At 41.7% G+C, this 25,302-nt stretch overlaps 3 protein-coding genes across 3 annotated transcripts; 1 reads left to right on the forward strand and 2 right to left on the reverse strand.

The window, feature by feature from the left end:
- Positions 1–8,547: 8,547 nt before the first annotated feature.
- pigr (polymeric immunoglobulin receptor) lies at positions 8,548–14,588 on the reverse strand. The gene is made up of 8 exons (XM_053884237.1): positions 14,425–14,588; positions 13,563–13,907; positions 13,183–13,264; positions 11,685–11,905; positions 11,267–11,363; positions 9,028–9,116; positions 8,877–8,926; positions 8,548–8,794 (listed from the first exon to the last, which is right to left on the reverse strand). Exons 1-8 carry the CDS (start codon positions 14,474–14,476, stop codon positions 8,711–8,713), a joined length of 1,020 nt encoding a protein of 339 aa, XP_053740212.1. The 5' UTR covers positions 14,477–14,588; the 3' UTR covers positions 8,548–8,710.
- A 2,653-nt stretch (positions 14,589–17,241) lies between these two features.
- Positions 17,242–19,448, reverse strand: dad1 (defender against cell death 1). The gene is made up of 3 exons (XM_053883771.1): positions 19,162–19,448; positions 18,507–18,673; positions 17,242–17,408 (listed from the first exon to the last, which is right to left on the reverse strand). Exons 1-2 carry the CDS (start codon positions 19,370–19,372, stop codon positions 18,543–18,545), a joined length of 342 nt encoding a protein of 113 aa, XP_053739746.1. The 5' UTR covers positions 19,373–19,448; the 3' UTR covers positions 17,242–17,408; positions 18,507–18,542.
- A 461-nt stretch (positions 19,449–19,909) lies between these two features.
- Positions 19,910–24,916, forward strand: abhd4 (abhydrolase domain containing 4, N-acyl phospholipase B). Its single transcript, XM_053883276.1, has 8 exons — positions 19,910–20,062; positions 20,520–20,605; positions 20,972–21,076; positions 21,184–21,472; positions 21,583–21,764; positions 23,446–23,557; positions 23,631–23,817; positions 24,471–24,916. Exons 1-8 carry the CDS (start codon positions 20,013–20,015, stop codon positions 24,558–24,560), a joined length of 1,101 nt encoding a protein of 366 aa, XP_053739251.1. The 5' UTR covers positions 19,910–20,012; the 3' UTR covers positions 24,561–24,916.
- Positions 24,917–25,302: the final 386 nt, after the last annotated feature.

Below are 25,302 nucleotides of genomic sequence, written 5' to 3' on the forward strand. Positions count from 1 at the left end.
TTATCTATGAGTTACATGAGGAGGACAAACTAACCGCTGAGGTTGCCTCAGTCTTCAAGTTTCATACGTGAGGTTCATCATTCCACCGTCTTGGTGGGTGTAGATGTGAGCACAGGAACTGAGCTCTGTCCTATGAAGCAGAAAAAGCTGAGAATGTTTTCATTTTCATGATTCTAATAATCGTAATTACAAAGGTATAAAGTGGAGACACTGATCTGATAATACATTTTCAAGAAAATAAATAAATTCAGCTGAATATGTCTGAAAAATAGTGAATTATAAACAAAGCGCATGTGTTATCGATGCAACAAAAATGAATAAATAAATGAGTAAAACACATTTTCATATTTGATACCAGGACGATCAAATTTAAAATGAATGTGAAATGAATCTTCCTTTTAAACCTAAATTTCCTGTATTATTTAGTCAACCTAATGGTGGCTGTTTTTGTTATGACATCACACGGTGTGCTGAAAAATATTCCCCACATTTAAGCAATTCATCTCTGTTATTGGTGTCGATTCATTCATTTCATGTCTGCCATTAATTCATCATGATTAATCTGCTAAAAGTCCCAGAAAAAAAAGGAAAATAGTAGAGATGCATAATTCAATACATTATTACGATGAATATTTTAGTGGAGGTATTTGTATCTGGGAAGAAAGCCCTAGTGGGGACCTAGTGATTTCTCTTCTATGATTGAAGATCCCATTTCTTCATGTCTAATAACTGTGCTGCTCTTCACCGACATGAAAAACTCCCTCTAACAGGCGGAAACCTTGAGAGACCTCTGGAATGCAGTGTATTGAAAGGCAAAGTTATTGGAGACCTGTGGCAGAGGGCAGAGAGTCCGGACTGGATGTGTAAACTCTGTGTCAAACGCAAGGCCCGGGGGCCTAATCTGGCCTGCCGACTCATGTTATGTGGCCTGCTTGAGCGCTACAGTAAATACATAAAGTTGTTCAAAATTAGCAGTCTTTTTATTCATTTGTTTAATGCTAGAAAATATTACAGTTCATTCAGAAGCTCTTGTGTTGTGAGGCAGAATGTAATATGGCTCCCTTCTGGAGCCTTGTTTTTCCCCATCTTCCCCAAGGACTCTATCATCAATTCTGCCCAAATGCAGTAACTTGTCTGACAGGGAATTTATTTGACTTCTTGTGGGAATCGTTCCACCTGACTTGGACCACAGCCCCTCCCACTCATTTTTCGGATTGTTCAGTATATTAATTGTTAGTTAAAATGCACAGTAAGTAACCTTGTTATTTGGTTATTTGGTCAGTGCTTTAACTTATCTGTAATCTGTAACCTTTTGTTCCTGTATTCCTGTAGCAAACTCCAATAGCTTGCTACCTGGTTAGTGTTGTGGACGGTGTTTCCTTTCTGACTCGTTCCACCTTGGTCCTGAGTGTTTGCTTTGTCGTTCTTTGCGATCAACAGCACAGCCGTACGAACATTTTCCCCGAGCTTCTCTCCGACAGGAATCAAAAAGGAAAAACCAAACTGAAGCTTGTGCCGTGGAACTTTTCTTTATTGAAAATCGCAAACTCTTATGGGCTCAGGAGCATCAAGAATTCCTCGATATGCCAACATACAATCACCAACGAAAGAACATTTGTCCGCTCCAAAAGACAATAATGGCCTTCAAATTATATACATTTATATATATTTATATAGCACTAAACCACAAACAAACCACTAACAGCGTAAACGATACCAAATGAAACGCAGCAACAAAACACTTTAGCTCTTACAGTTCCTCTGCGATGTGCCTCTTGGATTGTTTAACATCAATAAATTACACATTAAAGTAGAATAAAGTACAATTCGGTTGCATGTTGTGTTGAAGTCACATTTCGAGCCTGTCCTCGACTTTAGCAGAAATCATGGGACCGGACACATGAATAAATGGGGACATCTTCGGAAGGTTTGTAAATAAAAATGAACAAACTTATCAACAATATTTTTTGCGACAGGTGCACGTTTTTTTTCTGTCTTCCCAGCAACCCATAATGTCTGTGCATGTGTCTACTGATTCTGCTTCATCTTGTTGGTTGGCCAATGACTGTTTCAAATGTTTGCCCTCTGCCTGTCTGAGTTTGATGCTCTGGGTGTAAACTATCAGACACCGAAGACTTTAAAGATAATACTCTGCTGGAATGAAGAAAATGTGTAATGGGTGATGAGGTTTGACTGCTCTCCTCCTCAAGTACTATGACAATGTCAGGAAGAAACATCATGTCCAGAGAGATCAATATCAAGCCCAGTGAACAGATTCACTCAGGATCCACTATAAGCCAGAGCGGGGTATATTTGGGGCGAAGCAAGAAATAAAGCCCTGAATGTTTTTTCTGCTGTCTCTAGCAGTATGGCAGATTACTGGAAAGCCTGGTCTTAAAAAAAAAAAAAAGAAAAACATCCTCTTTTTGACTAGTAGTTTTGCACCGGCAGAAATATCCACAAATAAAACATTCATGGATCCTTTTCTTCTCCCTTCGGCAAATGGGTGTTATTTCCTGTGGTCATTCAAGGCACCCTCCTGGGTTCTCAGATGGAGCTACAATGGCAAAGGAATGAAACGCAAACATTGCAGGAATGATTCGAAACCACTGAGGAGTGCAGTCACCTGAATTATAGAAGATAGTTCATGGATCCGTTGGTAGGAAACGACTACTTTATACTATGTGAACTTAAAACAGTGGCATTTCAAAACATTTATTCAGGCTCAAGTTACTCACTTCATCTACTGTTGGTCAGTTCGGTGGTGGTGCTGTGCCTTCCCCTCTCAACTCAGACAATCACATGACTCTGTCGACTCGCCAAAAACGCACCAAACTGTGTTTATAGGAAAACGCCTCTGTCAACAGGACGCAACTGCTGCAACAATCTAATCTCACGGTTCTTTGTGAACGTCTTTGTGGATCTAAGGGGCAGCTTCAAGGGAGTGTGGGAGCATTTTGAATAACGCATTTATTTCAGAGAATGTCCACACGAACATTTGCTCTCTCCGGGTCGGTGGAGAGTTCTTGCCCCAAGTGGAGGAGTTTAAGTATCTCAGGGTCTTGTTCTCGAGGGAGGGAAAAGGGGAGCGTGAGAATGATAGACGGGTTGGTGCAGCAACAGCAGTGATGCGGTCGCTGTATCGAAGAGGGAGCTGAGTCACAAGACGAAGCTCTCGATTTACCGATCGATCTACGTTCTCACCCTCACCTATGGTCACAAGCTTTGGGTCATGACCGAAAGGATGAGATCGCGGATACAAGCGGCTGAGATGAGTTTCCTCCGCAGGGTGGCTGGGCGCACCCTTAGAGATAGGGTGAGGAGTTCGCTCATCCGGGAGGAGCTCGGGGTGGAGCCGCTGCTCCTCCACATCGAGAGGAACCAGCTGAGGTGGCTCGGGCATCTGATTCGGACGCCCCCTGGACGCCTCCATGGGGAGGTGTTCCGGGCATGTCCTACCGGGAGGAGACCCCGGGGAAGACCCAGGACTCGCTGGAGAGATCATGTCTCCGGTCTGGCCTGGGAACGCCTCGGGATCCCCCGGGAAGAGCTGGAGGAGGTTTGTGCGGACCAGGAAGTTTGGGCTTCCCTGCTCCGAATGCTGCCTCCGCGACCCGACCCCGGATAAGCAGCAGAAGTAGGTGAAGGTAAACGTTTTTCACATTATGATACTGTAGCCGAGCTGTTCAGAAGAAGCGGAATATTTAGAAGCACTCAAGAAGGAGAGAGGTTCGTGATACACCGGCACAGAATGCAGCCGCTTGCTTTAGTGGCTATCCCCTTGAGAGCGCCACATTTCTGTTACACGAACAAATGTCAAATATAACTTGCAACCTGCAGGGAGTTTTAATGTCCAGCAAGTGTCAGTATTCAGTGACACAGTATCAACACAGCACAGTGTGACATTGTGTCAAAACGCTTTAAGATGCCTCATTTACCCATCACTACAAAACACTGACATTCTCTGTCTTTGTTGCTTATCATGATTCATCTACTGATTTAGTACAGCAAACTAATGGTATAATAATAGCCTGGCGATGGTAAACACTTTTCACAGACATGAAGCTCTGTGTGACACAATCATCTATTTAGCCTGCAACATCATGAGAAAAAGATGGCTGTTTCAAAACAATGGTCTTGCAACTGAAGTGGCCATACTTTGTTTTCAAATTCACAGACATACTGCGTTTCACTGATATACTGCAGAGACGTAATCTCAACGTTCTAATGTGACTTTGTAAACACGCTCTTGCAAAAGATACAGCGATATCTGGTTTAAATGCAAACGTAAAACACCTTCTCAAATAAACCGCTTTGCATTCTATTGTAAGTTGTCATTGTGCTGTCACCTTGTTATGTTGAAACTTTACAACTTTTTGCTGTTAATACAAGACTTTCTACAGTGCAGTTGGCCGGTGGAGACACACCTCTGAAACACAAAGGTTGTTTACTGATGAGGTTGCGTGTTACAGCATTAAAGGGTAGATAACGTTTCATGACGCAGTATTGAAAGGCTGATGAGGTTTCATGAAACAGTGTCCTAATTTTCAGAGGCCACCAGATGGCACTGTCTGCTGTTTTGACTCGAACAAATAATTCAATGAAAGCTCACATCATTTCTAAATCAAGAGCGCCATCTGGTGGCCTTTGAAAGTTAGGACACTGTTTCATCATCCCTGCAATACTGTTTCATGACACCTCATCTACCCATCACTACTGTTTACCATACAATACTTTGTTAAACAAACTATTTTCTAATAAGACACTGATGATTTTTGATCAATCTTCAAAAGAACAAAATGACTTTACGTAACAATAAGAGACAACAGATACAATATGTAAGTAGTATACAATTAAAAACAAAACAATACAGGGAAAAAATGACAAAAATAAGCTGTTAATAAAATTCAAAATATAAGCTTTATATAAAACCATAAACAACACAAAAGGATAAAAAGCAATACAATAAAAACAATAAAATGGGTGCTTACGCTGTATTAAAAGAAAGGAGATGTGACTTTAGCTTGGATTTAAAGTGCTCAGGTGACTGTGCAGGGAGTCTGTCCTATAGTAGGTAGTCATGTGAGGATGAGGCTTCATGAAGCAGTGTCCTTATTTTCCGAGCCCACTAGATGGGACTCTGCTGTAAAATCTCAGGATTTGAGTAACCGCTTCAACAACACCTCACATCAATTTTAACCCAAGCGTGCCATCTGGTGAGCACTGAAAATAAGGACACTGTTTCATGAAGCTTCATCAGCCTTTCACAAATAGTCAGGGACCACACACAGAAAAAGCTCAAGGTAGGTCCTGGGGCAGCGTGGGAGCAGCTGGGGAGATGACCTGCCTGAGACGTGGGTATGAGGGGTCAAACCATCAAGGCATTTAAAAACAATGACATGTTCAACTCCTTAAAGCAGCAGGAAGCCAGTGGCATAATTTCAGGATAATATCAAATCTTGCAAGTTGCTTCCTTGTTAGAGTATCAAAATTGTCCCTGATCTGAAACTGTGAAACTGAAGGCAAGTAGCAGCTGGTCAAGGACAAAGTGAGGGCAAAGCGAAGTCCTCCTCTTCTGAAATCTGGAATAATGAGGTTCAGCAGGCCGACGCTGCAATTGCCGTTTTGTTTCATGAATATTTATCGATACATTTTAGGAGAAATTGAAAACCTCCCACAGATGTCCACACCCTGACGTGTCCCCATCTTCCATCTCCGCTCACTGGGGAGTTTTTTTTTTTTTACTTGTCTTATCTGAACACTCCACATTTCACCTGCTTGTCAATCACTAACAGTTTGACAAATATGAAAAATATTTCTACTAAAACTAGAGGCACTTAGAAATACCCATTTAAGAGAATCCTGAGATAGAAATGCTGAATAACTTTATTTTACATCCAAATCACAGACATGGTTGAGGAATTTCAAACCATGAATGACTCCACCAGGACTCAGAACTCTGACTCAAAAGCTGTCTCACGAAACAATACAAAAACAGTCCAGTTTGCAGTGATCCAAGTCCAGCTTTAGGGCAAAGATGGTGACACCTCAGTTAAGTCAACCAAGGTCGGGTGATGAGCAAAGTTGTATTGCATATGCTACAATGACTCGCTCCCTCTCTACTCTAATGTATTGCATATTACGGCTGTTTGGTTTGTACGTGATGCCATTTGCATGTTTCGATAGTCATTGCTGATGTATTACAGCGATTCATATTTTGAAGAAGTCATCTCTTCTCATGCTCCATTGGAGGTGCCAGACTGTGAGAGCATGAAGTGTGACTTCCGTCTCATTTGTGAGTCTTTCAAACGCTCAACAGCCTGCGTCCATGTTCATATTTATTCAAATACCGCTGTAATGAGTGCGTGTAGGTTGTTAGCGATTCAAGTTTTATATCAAACATTGGCAGGCGTGTCCTTCCCGCTTTTCATGATTCACTTGTAAGGCAAATGTTTTGAGTTATTAATAGAAAATGGAAGTGAAGTCTGTGATGTATAAATGTTGCCAGTGTCAGGTAATGATCATGAAAAACATTGTTGCTGAAGGAAGAATACAACTTGTTCATTTGCAATGAAAAAGGGTTTGAATTTATTGGGCATTTTGCATATATGGACAGAGACCCTTCACCTCTTAAAAGAACCCTGTCATGGTCTTCCTTTAACTTTGTGTGGAAGAGCAATGTTCATCCAGTTCTAGGTACAGTAACATATTACTCTGAAATCATGTTATGAGTGTTTGGAACGGTAAGATACGGTCCAGTTTTAAATGAATATTAAATCACACATGTGGCCAATGGTTATATTCAGACAGTAGTCAGACACTGAAGTTCTCTGTATAACCTAAAAAAGGGTTTTATTTTGTAAAAATAACAAAAATAATGGTGTTTGAACTAAGAGCTATGATCTGTGCTGTCATGGTGGCTCAGGAGAACAGACCCAAGCGCAAAAAATTGCTGCTGGTGTACAGAGGACTCGAACAACAAGGATCAATTCAGGGTTTAATACAAAGAAAATACAGAAAACAGGGCACGAACAGGAAATGAAAACACCAAGAACGTCATCCACCTAAACACGGAGCGAGGGAAACACACAGAGGTGGGGAAATAAACCTGTAATAGAAAATAGGCAAATGAAGTCAAGCCTACATAACAACAAGACGCACACGGATGAACTCACCAGGCCCAAACAATGTAAAGCGCTCCGTGGTGAAATAAATACACATACACGAGGAAGAAAGCCAACATGAGGAAACAAAAGGTTAGCTACAGAAGCAAACCAACAAGATGGCAGAAAACACACACTTGGACAATCTAAAAGTTATCGTACTGAGGAACAAAGTCTACCATCTAGCAACACAGACTGGAACCAAGGTGTGGAAATCAGTGTAGCGGATAGGTTCCAGCTGTGCTGCTGTGTAGTTGGACAGGAAACAGGAAACGGAAACAGCACACTAGAAAACCAGAAGAAGCAAAATAAAAGCAAAAAGTGTCTCGACGCTGGCCATTTCAAACCAAGACGTCTATATGACGAACAGTTTGTTTTTGATTCTGTCTAGACCTCCAGCGACCTGTCAATCAGCTGTAGTCGATGCTCTGGGGCGAAGGTGGTGAAAAACCGGTTGGGTTTAGATCAAGTGCGCCCCAACATCACCCTCTTTATTACAGTGAAGAGTGGCTATACAGCAACATGGGTTTTTACAGGTTCAAGAGCATCATGCAGCCATATATTGAGCCATGTCACATAAACTGAGGAAATTCTATTTACCAAAATGCGCTGTTTTGGCCCGCATGTCCGCTGCTTCGCCAACAGAGGCAATTGCCTGGGGGGGCGAGAAGCATCAGCTGAGACCGGCTATGGTGTCGGAACTTCGGACACGCAGGCGAAAACAGAGCATTTTGAACTCTTCAATGTAAATAAAAGATGTGAGGAGTTCATGGTTCAAGTTCAGGACATTGCCGAATTTGTTTCATGAGTCAGTGTCCATGCTGGACCCTGTTTTCAAAAGTAGTTTAAAAGTGATACTTACGCATCTTTAAGCCGGGTGCACCACGACAGGCAGCACCACTGCACCTGCGACTTATAGACTGGTGCGCTTTACTATTTTCTGTCCGGGGGAAACACAAGCAGCCGTTGTTATAGTCCATGTTGTTCCTTCTATTTGTTTCCATTCCTCTTGAGCTTTTTGCCATTCCGTAAACTTGCGAACATTTAGAATTGTTTTTATTATTTTTTATTATTTTTATTTTTTATTAAGGTACAATAAGGTCCATTAAAACTTATCTCGGACAATGATCTCATTCAGTCAAAGTCCAGTCGCTGCCGGCCATATTTGAGACCTCAATCTCTGCATCTAAACATTACATCTGCCACTGTTTTTCATCTGCTACCTCCTTGGTATCGATGACAATCCCCTCAGTTTTTTGTCACTGTATAACCTGAAAACAACGTTCCATCACTTCATCCAGTTGCCATCAGACATGCAGAATGGAGCGTCTGCTGCACCTGAAGCTACAAGTCTGTTGTACAGCAGCAATAAATGGATTCCATATGTCTCAAAGCCAATTTATTTCAAAGATAGAAGGCAACAGTATAAAAATCCAGAGACAATACTGAGAGCAAAGCAGCAAAAAAACAAAACAGCAATCATCTTTGTTATGTGCAACAGAGGGAGGATCACGTTCCTTTTTTAAAGCACTGTGTTTGTTTACACTTCAGCACAGCTGTGCTTTTGGAGAATCAGTATTAAGAAAAAGCACAGTGGCATTGTGCAGGTTGCAGGCATCATCCGAGTACTCCTGCAGGGGCAAACAAGAGATGGTTAACTCCTTAAAAGCTCAGTCACGTTGGCCTATATGGAAACCATGGAGAGGAATTTACCGCAAGTCCTGAACTCACACCCTTGTTGTTTCTGAGCAGCACATCGTTCTCTGGCGGCGGAGAGAAAGAGAGGCTTACGTTACATCTGGGGATTTCGCTTTGTAAAGGACAGACAGCGTGTGGGTTTTGAAAAGGAAAAGAGCAGCCTCACTGTGCAGTTTCCACATCTTCGTGGCGAATATGGCCAAGCCAATTAGGAGCAGCACCGACACGCACAGCATCACCGACTCCACAGACAGACTGCAAGACACGCTCAGTTACTGCATCAAACAAGCGCTAGATAAAATAAACAAACAAATGCTCAGCGCATCAAATTAATGAGAATATTTTGGGACAAATATGTTCAATGAATGCAAACGCTTTGGTGAATCGACGTGATGTTTCCCTCCGGGCTTTGGACCTCATAGCTTTTTAGACTGACTCATGACATGAGTCCAATGTTTATCTTCAAATTCTATTTTGCACCCATTCACAGGAGGCTGGACTCCACAGCAAGGGTCAGTTTTTGGACCCCTCATGTAAAGAGTCCAACAAGTGGGTTTTGGGCATCTGGATCCAGATGAACTTTGACAACTAGACGCTGCTGGATTCAGTGTTTGTTTAAGGGGACCATTGACTCATGGAAGCCCCGAAACTTGAGCTTTATTTAGACTGGGCTGCTATGCATCACTCTCTGCAACACTGTTTTATTAGAAAGGTTGTGTTCTGCTGTGTTGTATTGAATTAATGGTTCAAATCTCAACATTTTACAGCAGACAGTGCCATCTGGTGGCCTCTGATAATCAGGACACTGTTTCGTGAAACCTAGCTAACCCGCCTCTAGTTTTTACCATTGGATTAATGTGTTCTTGTGAGACGTCGACTTGTCCATTGCAGGATTTAAAGGTTACTAGGCAACCCAGAAAACCAAATTTCTCCTGAAAAAGTTTTCAAATCCATGCACGCACCTAGTTTGACTATGGTAGCAAAATTTGGATTTCTCTTAGTCGGACTATGCTACCTGTTCATCACTTGCTCAAGCTATTGCAGTTAAGCTAAAATTGGACCAGGTGATCTGCAGCTATGTAAAGTTTAAATTTTATTAAATTTTTAATTTTATTCTGGATTAATTGAATCCAGAAACTTGTCAAATGAATCTCCACCATGTTGACTGTGTATGATGCATGTTCAGGATGGTGTTGTTGTTCAACCATCACACTGATACACGGATATGAATTATCTAATGGAACCAATGAGTAAGGCTGTGTCCCATTCCTCACCCTCCCACTAGCACTTAACACTAGCGCTTGGTTTTGAGTGCCCTCCACTATGAAGTGCCCCCCGACTGCGAAGTGAAGTGACTGACGTCCCTAACACGTCACACATAAAGACAACGTGTCACTGGCTGCCGTGCTGTGTTTTGTTTCCTGCATATCGAGTGCTGGAGATGTTTTGTAAATGCCAGCACCAACGTATTTGCAACCTCTTGCATCGGCGCTGATAATCTCACTTGGTTTGGTGAACCGAAGGGAGAAGAAATGCACAGCCGAAGCCGGCACCACCGCGATGTTGCGGTGATAGATCGGTTCGAGGTATGACGATGTTAACGTTAGCCTGGTTGCTAGCCAGCTGTTGTTTGTTAAGAAGAAATGAAAACATACTGTTGTACATACGTGTTGTATTGATCACGTTGTTCATGTTCATTCAATGTTCATCTGGTTCTGAGTAGTTTAGAATTAAAAATAGACCTTCTTCATACTTCACCTTCCACTCAAGTCACTTGGTTTGTGACCTCAGGAGTAGTGATGGGTAGATGAGGTATCATGAAACAGCATTGCAGGGTTGATGAAACTGTGTCCTAATTTTCAGAGACCACTAGATGGTGCTTTTGGTTTAGAAATGATGTGAGGTTTCTTTAAATACCTTCAATACTGTGTCATGAAACGTCAGCGACACATAGCGACTCAGGAGTCCTGAAGGCGGCCATTTTTTAAACTGACATGAAAAAATAAAATTACACATTCGGGTCCCTAAAATCGGCTGAGACACACACACAGCCATGCTAAATATCATCTCACCGGTGGCACCTGATTCCATTTGCTGCTCATGAAAAGTGTCTGCTTTCCCTGTTTTTCTGTGTGTGTTTATCGCTCTTCATTACAGTGTGCCGACGGGTGGCAAGTGTTTGGGGTCAAGGATTTGTTTGTTTCCATTCATCTATGTTAAACACTTCTTGTCGCCTGGATTTGTAGGGAAAATTAGATGGGTTCAGTCTGGTGCTTAAATATCCTCATTGTCATTTCAGCAGTCAAAGCCTTCAAAATGAATCCTGCAGCTCTGGAGAATTAAACTCTGTCGACGCAGAGCGGCAGCACGTCTGCCATCAAAGACATGGTTTAAACCTCTCTTACAAGCGACTGCTGCACAACTCCTTGGTGACAGGTTTGGAGGGAGGCGGGTTTCCCTCCGAGCGGCTCGCCGTGTTCTCGGACGTGATTGGTGCAGCCACTGAGGAGACAACATATCATTAAAGAGGACGCATGCAGATGGAGAATGTGTCACACAAGTTCCAAAATGTCAAGCCGTGAGGATTTTCTGTGAAACGGTGCTTCAGGACCGATTTTATATTTTGCTCTGTTGGATGTTTAAAACAAGAAGGGCCTTGAGCGAAGGCTCATTTCAGCTGGGAAGATTGATGACACCATTCGCTCCACGATATCAGCCATTTTACAAAGAACCTGGCGGATTAGTGGGGGAATTACATTCCCCGGGGTCATGGATGTGAATGTAACTAGTTAAAAACAAAGTGTGTGTCAAGTCGGAACGCACCAGGTGGACGGCTCACTGCCACCTCCACAGATTTGAGCTGGTTTCCAGCTCCACACCAGTACCAGCCTGCAGCGTTCATCTGGATGTTCTTCAAGGTGACGGTGAGGGTTTCGTTGCCATTGTCAACGATGGTGAGGGAGTCATCCTGGTATCTTTCTCTCGGGTCAATCACTCGGCAGGAGCTCCAGTTGCCGCAACGACACCATCTCTTCTGGCTTTCTCTGGAGACGACAGGTCAACCATGGAGAAGCATGGTTTCATTTCAGCTTAAAAGTACTGCAGTTCCCGTGTTTGTGGCTTCAGCACTTAAATAGACAGAGGACTATTAAAGAAATAAACCAAAATTTAAAAAAGAAAAAAAAATCATCTAGAATGACAGTATTAATAATAACAATTCAGGCATGTTTTGATTTTTTCATTCAACTAAAGTATGTATTTCAGAAGTCAGTTTTTGGCAATGAATATGTTAGACGCATAAAAATGTGCAAATCAGATGCCAAAAACTGTGGGAGTGTGTGAAAAAGAAATTGATGTGTAAGTGCTCATCCATGAACTTATAGAACATAAATAAAGCAAATATTTAAAGAAAAGTGAAACAGTACATTCATCTGCCTTCTGTCACTAGAAGAAAAAACACAGCACTGTCACCACATAAGATTATTTCTGTAAATTGATTGTGTGTTGTTAAAGTCAGTTTTCTACTTTCTGTGTATTTTGCTGGAGTGGGTCACATGACCAGCAGCACAGAAGCAGCAGTAGTAGTGATGGGTTTCATGAAACAGTGTTCTGATTTTCAGAGGCCAGCAGATGGCACTGTCTGCTGTAAAAGGTTTGGTCTTGAACAACCAAGTCAATGTAACCTCACATTGCAAGTTTTAAACCAAGAGCGCCATCTAGTGGCCTCTGAAAATTAGGACACTGTTTCCTCAACCCTGCACTACTGTTTCATGACACCACATCGACCCATCACTGAGCAGTAGGAATCAAAAGGCGACATTTGTACATCCAAATCACACGACCACTAAAATCCCATCTAAGTTAAACTGTTTTCGACTGAACCAGAAAGTTTCAAAAATGTAACTTAAATCACTTAATAAAATTCAATTAATAAAATAACTAAAATACTTTTTTGGTTCACATTATTTGAGTAATATGTGTGTTTTTTTTATTTATTTTTATTTATGTGTATGTTTGAGAGATAGATATTAAACTGTTTCCACATTTACATTTTTCACCCTAATACTAATAGAGAGAGAGAGAGAGAGAGGAGGTATGTGGAGAATGAACCTGTAAATTATATAAAAGCTGAACTTGCAAGGCTGCTCTCGGACAATAGATATAAATGAATTAGAATGGAACGTCTGGAGGTCGAACAGTGCTTCCTGTCTTTGGCCTCCCCCTGGTTTCCTCAGTCGGGGCGCCTCTGCTGACTGTGCAGTCTGTCTCCTCTAGTCACTGAAACAGCGCCCGGAGAAGAAGCAACAACACTGGCATATACCTGAACCTCTGACTGTAGAGACACTCCACCTGCACACTGCTGCCCTGATGGCCGCTCACTTGTTTCTTCACCACCGACAAACCTGGCAAAGAAATGAAGCGCTTTTCAGGACTCTTCTGTCAGATTTAGCCAAAACACTGTCGAGATATTTCACCACTAGATTGTCTTAAAATATTCACCACATACTGTGTAGCTATTTATTCATGAAGCAATGACAAATATTGATGTGAGTTTAGTGCATTTGACTTGTTGAATACACAATTTTGTATTCACTAAAAGGCAGGAATTGTCCACACTTGGGAGCCCTCTGGTGGACATCATTGTCAGCACATATAAAGCGACATCAAAAATTCAAGTGGTGCAATTTTGCAGTTTCTCACCATGGATGACTTTGATGTAGGAGAAGGCGGAAGCATCAGCGTGCCACACGCTCCCAATCTCCACTCCACACATGTACCACCCCGAGTCAGACTCCTTCAGGTCCCTCATGGTGATGACGAACAACTGCTGCACCGGATCGTCCCTGATACTCACTTTCCTCTGGCTGGAATTGGCCACCACCGGGTCGTCGGTGCGAGCCAGGGTGCTGCAGAAATCCCGCGTCTTGCCTTGGCACCAGTATTTCACATAGCTGGCATACTGAGGTCCGTAGTGGCACGAGATGGTGAGAGATTTCCCCTCCAGCACTTCACGATCCCCGTCGGTGATCACCTCGCACAGGAGGCCTGTTCCAGGAGGGTGAGGAAGGCAGGGGTCGGTGGCAGGAGGGAATCGGAGGAAATGAGGAGCACAAAAATACGGGTCAAACATCTGCTAATGCGTTGTGAAAAAGACGACATAACACTTATTAATAAAAAAAAGTGTTGTTATTTTAAATAAAACAGAGCCACACAGTTCAAAGCGTAAAATGAGGTGCGTGGGAAATGGGAAGACGACACTTGGGTTAAGATTCATTTCCCCCGAAAAGGTCCTCTTCACTTGCCATGAAAACTGAGGCCAGCAGGCAACTGAATTGGCATGAGTTGCCAATGTTTATTTGTCAAGATTTCCCTTCTTCTCTTCCACTCTTTCACTGTTTCAATGCACATTTCAACTCACTCTTTTGTTTATTCTTGTCAGAGTGAGTGTTCTGCTGCATCAACAGAGCCAAAAGACTTCACCAGAATGTTCAGTTACAAAACCCTGCCGCAGTATTCAAACGCTCAAACATTCACAAGCATGATGCGGTCGGATCGTCTCTACCTGGGATCCACGTTGAGAGTCCAAACAGCAGCAGCAGGAATGTCCTCACCATCTTTAATGTCCGAGTCCGTGTTAGAAAGTTGCTTCCTTTTGTGGATACCAGAGCGTGACCGCTGCTCTGACTCCCACTTGGTCACGTGACCATTAGTTGGATCCAGATGTAGCAAACATTAACCACCGAGGTGCCAGATGATCTCATTTGAATGCAGCCATCCACACTTTCCAATATAACAGTTTCTCCAAACCTGTTCCTTCATGGTTTCTGTAGATTCTTAGCTCAACACGGAAGAGAGACTGAAAGAACATGCTGCCTGTGGGAAACCTTGTAGTCAGGATGTGATCATTCCTGCTGAACTCTTTGAACATGGCTCCAGTGTTATACCATATACCATGTTAGGGTTTGCACAGTGTGGGGATGTTCATAAAACCATAGGCTACTTATTGCATGAGGAGACATTGTGCCATTTCCCATGACTCTATACCACACAATGACAAGAGACGGTTTGTTTACTACATCTGACATCTAGTCACATTAGGGAAAACATCTTATTACTTTACTGTCGTGATGGGCTGATAAGGCTTCATGATACATGTTCTAACTTTGAGAGCCCACTAGATGGCGCTCTCTGTTCTAAAATCTCAGGATTTGAAACAATGTTTCAATGAAGAGTAGGTGGACTTCTTAGTCAACTTCGTCCATTCTTTTGACAAGGTGAATATTGGTGACATAATTATGAGGGGAATACAACATATATGGGACAAAAAGCCACTGTATATTAAGGCATTTTCCCCCAAGACCTTTAATATCTTATATCCTTATATTTACACCGTACATCTTTACATCGGTTTCTTTTGCGGAGTTGCTTTGTTCTCACGAGGGCTGCATAAATACAGGCAGAGGGCCACATCTGGCCCTCGGGCTGCACTTTGCCCACCCAAGTCTCCTTTCTCCAAGAAGATGTTCCCTGTCTCTCTTCTCTACCTGACCAAACTACTTGAGTCTGGCCTCTCCAACGATGTCTCCAAACTTGTCACGCATGTGTTAGTAGCATGACAGGAGGACCACATGGCAGTTTCCTGCTTCTGCGTATAAATAAATTCCCAGAACTGATGTGCAGAAAAGAGTTTCCGCTCACAGTCCGGAACACACAGACACGTTTATGAGACGTGTGGACATTAGTCACCTGATGTCAGCCATTGCTTGAAAGCAACAATCAGAGAACAGTAGGGAAATGTTCTCAAATAAATGTTTATCAGCCGAAATCTACAGCATAAACTCTGTCTCTCTGACCCCGTCTTCATGGCGACACTTTACGGAAGGGATTACACAACACTTTTTTTTGTCACACAAGAGAAGAGTGGGCAGGGAGGGGGGGTTGGACTGTAGTTCATTTCCTGGAAATGCTTGAGAAAACAAAAGTTATCAGCAGCTGAGAACTGCTGCCAACACAGAGCCGCACAGTTGCAAGCGCTTGTGATCTTCCAGTGTTTGAGCTTTTACAACTGCGTTCATGAACCTCTTGCTGTAGAGCCTAAACTTTTTCTCTTTTTTTGTTGTCCTGAAACTAAGCAAATCACTGTATATCCTCTATATATACTGAATAGTAACTAGGTTTGACAGAAAATATCCTTTACACTGTGAAGCTGCTCTGTATTATAACAAAATTACCAGGCAACCGTGACCCTCCTCAAACAACCCTCAAACAGACAACAGTATCTATTGGCATTGGTAAATAAATACCAGAAGTTTTTGCCAGTTTTTGTGAAAGCTCAGAGCTGGGACAAAGAGCAGGACGACAAAACTATTTTTTCATCAGTGTCATGTCATGATGTGCTTATCTCAGTTATTTCACAATCCTTACGTGTTATTACATGTTATTACTGTGTAATTACATTGGTTGCGTTGGAGCACCGCCTGGATGATCACAGCCAGCTTGCGAGACCAGGCCACAGTCGGGAGCATGAGGGCACTTCTCACGCGCTGCACTGCAACATGTAGTTCCATTCCTTAGACATTTACAAGCCAAGCTAATTCATGAATTCACTCCATTGGTCACAAGAATAATGCAAGAATCACTTCTTGTTCTGTTTTTTTTTTTTTTTTACTGATAGAGGAAGAGAAAATAACTTCTTTGGCCTTGTGTTCAGTGAAAAGAAGAGGTGAATCACTGTCAACCTTAACCGGAGGTTCACTTCCAGTTAGATTGGGTTCCATAAGGAAATGGCTTTAACTTTTAAGAACTTTCCCGATGCTTTCAACATAAATGAAACAATTCATTCGTGCTTTCTGTGAATTGTAACTGAAGGTGGTAATGTAACAGCAAGTTTGGATGGCAGCAAGTTTATCTTACAAATGAATAGCCTAACAAAAGTCCTAATCATGATCAAAATATTTCCACAGAGTATATAATCGAATCACTGAAATATATTCATATTTCATGTGACTGTGGCGACAACTGGATTTACCCATGTGTTTTTTCTTCCCCCACAATTCATTCCCAGCAGAGCAGCCTCTTCACAGCTCTAGTTTGCTTTAGGAACTCTATCACGCTACTGCCATCTGCTGTCCGTCTGGTGCGCTGGCAGTCAAAAGACCGGTACTGGGTAAAAACAAGCCATGCTTGGCTTTATAACACGACATACAATGGAACCACTGAAATGAATCAACTTTCATGGTGTCAAAATGCAGATTTACAACCTGCTGCTATATATTATATATATATGGTCAATTTCCTCAAGGAAAATAAGTTCATTACATATGTCGAACAATACATCAAAACCTGACCTGCTCAAGAACATTCCACAAAGGTCACCCAATATCGTCATCAGGTTTTATTTTGTTGCTTCAATGCAAAATGTGACATTTTTATAAAAGGAACAAGAGAAATCAAAGAAGGGAAAACTGCAAAACACGAGATGGAATCAGTTGCAGGCTTTTTCATTTGCCCGGTCGCTGGCAGGAGACAGAAGAGAATTCTCTTCACCTGAGGGGAGAACAAAAGCATTATTTAGATTAGCAACAGAGGGAACAAAATGAGTGAGATTTAATTAAGATAACTTCTTGCGGATTACGTGCACGTGCCACTTGCAGTTAGAATGAACTAAATGACTAGAGAAAAGGTCTGGAAGGAAACACACAGCCTAAAAATTGGGCTCAGCAAGACATTCAGTAGAAGTGAAACCGAGTTGCAGTCGCAGATACAAAACACAAGTAAATGCTGCACACGTTCTGTTGCCACTGCGAGAAATACTTCTCATACTTAATATATTTAGAATGCATTTCTTTCTTCTTAGAAAAGAAAATAAAACATCCAAGTGTATGTTGAACAGCTAGCTCTTTAGAGTCTTTTTTATTACTTGACTTAGTTTAGTTTCAACTCTATTTCACTGAATTAAAAAAAATGATAACAATGTTCTTTAAATAAAAGAATAATTTCCATCTGGAAATGCCGTTTTTCATTAGTTAAAAAGTAAAGTTTCTGTCACAATCATTTCATCAAGATTTGATTTTTAAAAACAATTCAACACTAACTGAGAACTGACAACGTAAATTTCTTATTTACAAATTTAGCTTTTTTTCATTTTAGGTTTGCCCCATTAGTACAGCATTTTTCATTAGAATATTCACCAGCACACACATTGTATCAAATATAACACAGCAGAAACAGAAACCAGTATTTGATTCGCACAAAAGGAGAGTTAAAGGGTCCAGTTTCGATAGATAGGCATTTCCTGCCAATGTAAAAGAAAATGAATTTAGATATGTTAAATGAACAGTTCAAATTACAACTTCATATTGAGTGAATTTTGAGGAAAAATAACTGTGTTTGCTACTGTATCACTGAAGCGTCAGAAAGCGGTGACCTCATTTTCAGAGCTCAGTCAATGTTTCAAGACAAGGAATGAAGAACAGTGTGTACCAACTAGTGGCACCTGAGAGGGAAGTGACTACTTCATGAAGTTCCAGCCACTGCATTTTAACTTAAAAAATCTACATTAAATATCTTTAGATGAAAATATCATTACAGGATGAAAGATGACCGATTGATGATTAAAATAAAGCCTCAAAAATCGATGTATACCTTTTCAGTGTGCACGTACTGAGTGACCAAGATGGTTCAACCAATGAAATTCATGACCACCAGATGCAGGACAGTGTGAGCGAACAGGAAGTCGGCAAAGGCTCTTTCCGGCGAGATTGACAGGAAGTCGCCTTTGTTTTGAGGGTTGATCTGGATTCGGAGACACACTGTGAAATAGAACAGATCAAAGGTTTAATGGACTACAACCAAAAAAACATGGCTGCAACAACAATAAATTATACTATATTCTTTAAGTGAGCCATCAAGATATATTTTGTCTATTTTGATATCCACTCAACTGTGGGAAATCTGAATTATCATCACATATTATGTCCATTTTTATTGTCTCATGAATGAAGGTAAATTGTATATCATAACAAGTGAATTCGTCGTTTTAATGCATTGTTATTGCATAAGTAAGCATGTACGACATATGATAAATGAAAAAAATTCAACCAGTTCTCAATGTTAAAAAAGCAAATACAGCATGAAACATTATTCTCCACATCATGTTTAGCCACAGCAAAGCTAGCGCGTTTAATTCAATCGGAAGTTAGCTTGCAACACAGCAAACAGTACTTTCAAAATACTATACAGCCGTGGCTCATTATGAATGCATATACTAGTGCATTTCATAAAACAAAATATGTTCTACCTGCCAGAATGAAAGAGCCAACACATGAGATGAAGCCGGACAAAAAGCTGTTGAAAGGAAAGGTGCCGACGAGGAGGCAGTAGAGGAACTGCAGCGCTCCTGTCAGTAAAATATACAACAAATACGCGTCCACCACTTTGAGCTTGTTCGGCGTCGTGGAGGTGTACTCTTCTAGAAACCTAGAAATCACGGATATCACCGAGTTTGACATATCTGCGGCTTGATTCGGATCCGACTTGGTTAGCAACGTTTCCTGGTTCAGCGCCGATGGAATGACGTGTCACACAAACCGGAAGTCGAGGTGCGTGTCACGGAAACCACTTCCGAGTCAATAAGCAGGAACAAAATCTTATCCACAAAAAATATTTATGACCAAATGTGCGCTCAGATGCAGTTGTTTCTTGATTACAGAAACAATATAATTTATTCTGTTCATCCCATTAAAATCTATATGAAAAAAGAATTACGGTCGACATGAGGCCGATTTGTTAACGCCTTCCTTCTTACAAAGATTGTATGTATAGAGAGGTCTTACCAGAAAACTAGTGAGAGGCCAGTCATTTATTCTAAACAGAATCTAGAGCAATTCGGTACGTACTTCTGATTGAAATGAAAATATTAAAATCATGTGATTTCCTTAATATTTTAAATACTGGAAATTCATCATTTCTAAATCGGTTAGACAGAAGACAAAATGCTACAGCGTGATACGTCTTTATTTCATACAGTCTTTGTTTATAGTCAGCTGGTCTGCAAACAAGTTACAAAACACAGGAGTCCAGTGCGTGTTTTGTCCTGTCGTGAACGATAAACAGACGCATAAGGTCGATTTTATTGTAGTATGTGAACGAATGGATCCTGCGGCGACCACGACATCGTTGCAGAGCGACTGTGAGACTCCGTGAGTAACTTATCGCCCCCAACAAGCGTTTTGACTAATGTATTGTTCATGTAAACCTCAAATGTTGCTCGTGCACGAGCAAATAAGGAGATCGGTTCCGTTGTTTTGTTTACCTTTAAGTCAATGTGTCCATTTCTTGAATAACATAATGAGACACCCAACTATGGATTAAGTTGGCCTGATCAAATTTGTTGTGGCTGCTCCGTCGTCGTCCAATAACACAACAGTGCCGTGGTGTTACATTGTTTTACTAACAGCATCTGTTTCACACGTTTTAACGTTTCGATGTTTAGGAGAGATCTTTAGTTGCGTTATTGTAATGGGACCATTCGTCAGCATGACTCAGCATAATTGGTATATTCCTACTCTCATAGTATCGCGTTATTTATACAACACCGTTAAGATACACACCACTCTTTAACAACCTCATAATATCGATTTGTTTTCATCCTTACAGTTCGAATTCGGTTTGGAGCTGGTGGCCATCCTGGCGTCCAACATCTATGTCCCTTTTGAAGACCACTGAAGCAAAGATTCTTAATTGTGAGGCCACATTCATACATGGCATACAGTTGTGTATTATGTAATTTAAGCGTCAAGAGGAAAGAACAGTAGAGATAAGTAAATTATAGTAACCACACATGATGTAAACGTGAACATTCACATTTTATAACATGTCATTTGTCTCACTTATTGGTTCAAAGTCCTGATCTGTTCATGATAATATGCTTTAGATGATAGTGGAGTTGACCAATCAGATGTTTAATATCAGGGAGTCAGCTCTCAATAAAGAGCGATATGAGCTCAGCTTTATAGTAGGTGGAGTTTGCCAAATCATCCTGGTGGCAATTACTGATCCTTGTTTTGTCTTCCTTACTCTTGTTCATGCGCCCTGTTCGGGCCACACAGGTATTCAGAACGACCTCTGGGCCAGATTTGTGACTCTCCCTAGCCAGGACAGAATATGGACTCTGACGCTCACCAACAAAGCCGTCAGAAAACCAGTAGAGCAAGGTAACGTACGCCACTGTTATCCATGTTTGTCTTTTGGGTGAGAGCTGTGTTCCTGAGAGACGAAGTTGCAGGTTGTTCCTCTTCTAAGTCGCACTGATTCCCTCTAGCTGCCAAGACGCCCCTGGTGATGGTCCACGGCTTTGGAGGAGGCGTCGGCTTGTGGATCAGGAACCTGGACTCGCTCAGCAGATCACGGCCGGTCTACGCCTTTGACCTTCTTGGCTTTGGAAGAAGCTCCAGACCTTCGTTCCCCTCAGATGCGGAAAAGGCAGAGGAGCAGTTTGTCAACTCAATAGAGCAGTGGAGACAGTCAGTTGGTCTGGAGAAGATGATTCTGCTGGGCCACAGTCTTGGAGGATACCTAGCTACGTCGTACGCCATCCAGTACCCATCCAGGTACTGTCAGTCTGGAGTGTATTTAGATTCTACTGTAAACAATACAGCCACAGATGGAACAGATTTGAAATATGATTAAAAATTCACCACCAGTTTACGCTCTCTTCCAGAGTGTCCTCTCTTATCTTGGTGGATCCATGGGGTTTTCCGGAGCGACAGAAGAACCAGAACCAGTCGGGTGACCAGTCGGGGATGGCAAAGAGGCAGTCTCCTCCACGCTGGGTCAAAGCAATCGCAGCTGTGGTCTCCTTGTTTAATCCGTTGGCTGTCATCAGAGCGGCAGGACCCTGGGGTGAGTGTTCGACCTGCACATCAGGGAGTGACCATGTCAGCTTCAAGAGGCTGGAATATATTGAGCTCAATAAGAATCGACTATGAAGCCTTCTAGAAGCAGCAACTTCACAAACCACTTTCAGTGTTTTATTTAATTTATTTCAGGTGACACTGTGGTGCCAATCCCAAACACATTTGCAAGCCAAATATCGTCCCCTTCACCAACCTGATGTTTTCTCTGTCAGTACCAAAGGCAAGGAGTCTCTGCACGTGAATAACAGCTTTCTGTTGAGTGTACAGATCTGAACTGAGACCTCCATAACACAACAATGTGGAGTTGAACAAATTTTATCACCAAACGAAAGTGAGCCGCTCTAGAGTTATCAACATTTTTATGTTTGGCGTTCCAAAACCCACCTTCTCTCGTGCTGAAAACGCGTTTGCTGCATTCTGCCGCAACTTCTCAGGGAAGCCTCAGAACATGAAATTTTCACCTCCCACGATAGCAGAAGGGGTCTTTCTAGTAGGGGCAGCACAAATCTAACTGTCTGAAGTGTTTTTCGAGAGTTATCTTTTTATGTTTGGCGTTCCGAAACCCACCTTCTTGCTGTCTTAAAACACATTTTCTTGTTTGTTTTCATTGCTAACAACAAGACTACAGTTGATGGAAACTATGACATATTACTGAGAAGTAGGTAGGGCAATAACTTAGTGCATCTCACAATAAATTCAATAAGCACACGGCACTTGCTGCATTGGACCTGCATACGTGAATATGATGAGACCATGACGGCGTGCCAGGCTCTCCAGCTCTGCGGCTGTCAAATGGCAACACAGGTCTGTGACAGTCATGGCCAGTCATTTGGAGGACTTCGGCTCATGATCGCAGTTTTAAACCTATTTTAATGCGCGAAACTTTTGAAAATGACATTGGTCGACTCAGAGTCTCTGGATCGGTGTTTGTCTGCCTTGGTTCATATCAACACACACAGGGTCTCCGGTGAATCACCGTGGTGAAACTAGTTGGATATTAGACGGACATCTGCTCTGGTGTTGGCAACGGCGTTCTCTTCCGCGTCCCCGATTAGGGCTCACTGATCACGGACACACTCTCTCAGGCAGTCAGTTAGGGACCATCAACAAATTCTGACTTGGTCTTAGTGAAATCTTCAAACATGCCAATGAAAAAAGGAGAAGTGTGAAGGTCTTTCATCACACGAGACTGAGTCAGTTTGTTTAATGATTTGGAGAACAGAATAAATGATCATGTATTCACATTATTTCTAATATTTCTTCAATAGCATCTAGCAAATGTGTCCAGATGTGTCCATAGTTAAAGTCAACTGTTAAGAGACATGAGCTACAGCAGAGAGACAGCTCAATTTAACCCCTAAATAAAACTGGCAGAGCAGTTTGTCAGACACAAGCGGCTTCTACAAGAGACATGAAACTGTTATTTTTAAACATAAACAAATGATGATGTTGGAGACAAACCCCGCTAATAGGTTTCATCATAACAGTTTCAAGAGAGACTGTAGTGTCCAACACATGAATGAAAATGTATTTATTGTGATAATTATCGTGATCGCCAAAATGACAAAATTTCGCTTCTTTCGATGTTGTGTCGTGGAGTGAAACAAGAAAGTGTTTATTATTTCACCGAGCACAGTGAAGTGAACACTCTTGACTCTTGGTTTCAGGTCCAGGTTTGGTGAACAGATTCAGGCCCGATTTCAAGAGGAAGTTTGAGGATATGTTTGACGACGACACCATGACCCAGTACATCTATCACTGTAACGCCCAAACCCCCAGGTAGACATCAGTGAGCAGAGCACGTCTCCTCTCCTGGTAGTTCCACACTGAGCTGTCTGCGTGTCCTCCCCAGCGGTGAGGTGGGATTCCGAGCCATGGCCGAGTCCCTGGGTTGGGCCAAGAAGCCCATGCTGCACCGGATTCATCTGCTCCCAGACTCCATGCCGCTCACCCTGGTGTATGGAGCGCGGTCCTGGGTGGACAGCTCTTCTGGGGACGCAGTGGTCCAGATCAGGGACAAAGCCCCGACCCAAGTGTTGGTGAGTCAAGACACAGATTCTGGAGCACAATTCCTTTTCATACGAATTCAACTTTTTAGATCATTTCCCCTGGTGAACAAGCTCATTATTACAATGAAGAGGAGAAATAGTCATGGAGCATTAAATCCTTAAACGCTGTGATAGCCTTGCCTCTAAGAATGTCTCATCACCACTGGGAAAGTGTTAGAGCCAAGAAACGGAGCTCATTTTTTTATTTTAAAAACACTTAAACTGTAGTTTTCTTACGGATTCTTGTGGCCAGGCCTGAACTGAAAGCAGTATTCTAGTTCAAAAACAACACACATGCATATAGTTCACTTTTTCTTTGTCCAAAATTTGACTTGAGCAAAATACAAAAGGCAAACATAAAAATTAACTTTACAAACAGTAAAGCAGTTAAACAAATGAACAAACCAATAATACTATTATGCCATAAAAATACAGCCATGTCAACTAAACATTAGTACAAAATGAAATAACAATAATAAGTATATTAAGTTGACTAAAGAACTTTAGAAAAACACAACCAGAAGTATAGTCACAGAAAAAAAAAGTTTGACAATGAACAGTGAATGAACATTGCTGTATAAAGTGGTAGAGGTAGAAGAAAACTTGAAGTCAGTGGACCTGACTCAGTAATATTGCCTCCTCAGCTGATCGACGACGCCTCCCACCATGTGTACGCCGACCAGCCGCAGCAGTTCAACAGAGCAGTGGAGCGCATTTGTGAATCTGCTACCTGAATGTGCTGCACGTCTGCATTCGCCCTTCAGTTTAATTGCTTTTCAATCTGCACAAGACAATGTACTGTATCCTCATCAGAGTTTTATTTTCGTATGTGGCATATATATATATATGTGTGTGGCATGACCCGTGTTTATTTATCAAACCCTTATGCAGAATCATTTGTGCTTAAATATTACCCTCATGTTTATAAAAAATAGAAAATCAAGAAGGACTGTACGTTGAGTTAGTCATATATATATATATATATATATATATATATACATATATATATATATATATAATTTTATTTTTTTGTGCCTCAGTACTCGAGTCCTTGGATGTCAGGTATCAGCAATATGTCTGTGTTTTATACTTTTAAAATCAATAAAATTGAGTAGAAGTTACATGGCTTTATGATTTATGAGCGTGGTTCATGTATAAGTACAAATAAGTGTAAAACGATTAAACAAAACGTTAGTTTTGAAATCAACATTCTGCTAAAATGTATAAAACTGTGGTGCAGGTCACTGTACACATCCAGTTGTTTCCTCCTCTGCTCATGTCTAATGAAATATGAAAATGAACAAGTTGCTCGTCCATCCTCTCAGCTTCACATAACAGTGCCACCTGCTGGCGTGGAGGGAGAGCCAACTTCATTGCGCTTGAGTCCGTTAGGTTGCAACGTTTTTTAAAAATATGAAACTGAATGTAAATTTAAAATACGTCGGCCACCACTGGTGAGAAGAAGAACAAAGTTGT

The sequence above is a fragment of the Synchiropus splendidus genome, chromosome 13 (assembly GCF_027744825.2).
Source record: "Synchiropus splendidus isolate RoL2022-P1 chromosome 13, RoL_Sspl_1.0, whole genome shotgun sequence".
NCBI lineage: Eukaryota > Metazoa > Chordata > Actinopteri > Syngnathiformes > Callionymidae > Synchiropus > Synchiropus splendidus.

Bases quoted from the DNA above. Each gene is read 5' to 3' on its own strand.
- pigr (XM_053884237.1), bottom strand. From the start codon at position 14,476: ATGGTGAGGACATTCCTGCTGCTGCTGTTTGGACTCTCAACGTGGATC. The intron at 13,265-13,562 runs GTGAGAAACTGC...TTTCTTTGCCAG, and splicing joins CTACATCAAAGTCATCCATG to GTTTGTCGGTGGTGAAGAAA. The intron at 11,364-11,684 runs GTGCGTTCCGAC...TTGTCTCCTCAG, and splicing joins GGCAGTGAGCCGTCCACCTG to TGGCTGCACCAATCACGTCC.
- dad1 (XM_053883771.1), bottom strand. From the start codon at position 19,372: ATGTCAAACTCGGTGATATCCGTGATTTCTAGGTTTCTAGAAGAGTAC. The intron at 18,674-19,161 runs GTAGAACATATT...TCTATTTCACAG, and splicing joins TGGCTCTTTCATTCTGGCAG to TGTGTCTCCGAATCCAGATC.
- abhd4 (XM_053883276.1), top strand. From the start codon at position 20,013: ATGGATCCTGCGGCGACCACGACATCGTTGCAGAGCGACTGTGAGACT. The intron at 21,077-21,183 runs GTAACGTACGCC...GATTCCCTCTAG, and splicing joins CAGAAAACCAGTAGAGCAAG to CTGCCAAGACGCCCCTGGTG. The intron at 23,818-24,470 runs GTGAGTCAAGAC...TTGCCTCCTCAG, and splicing joins AAGCCCCGACCCAAGTGTTG to CTGATCGACGACGCCTCCCA.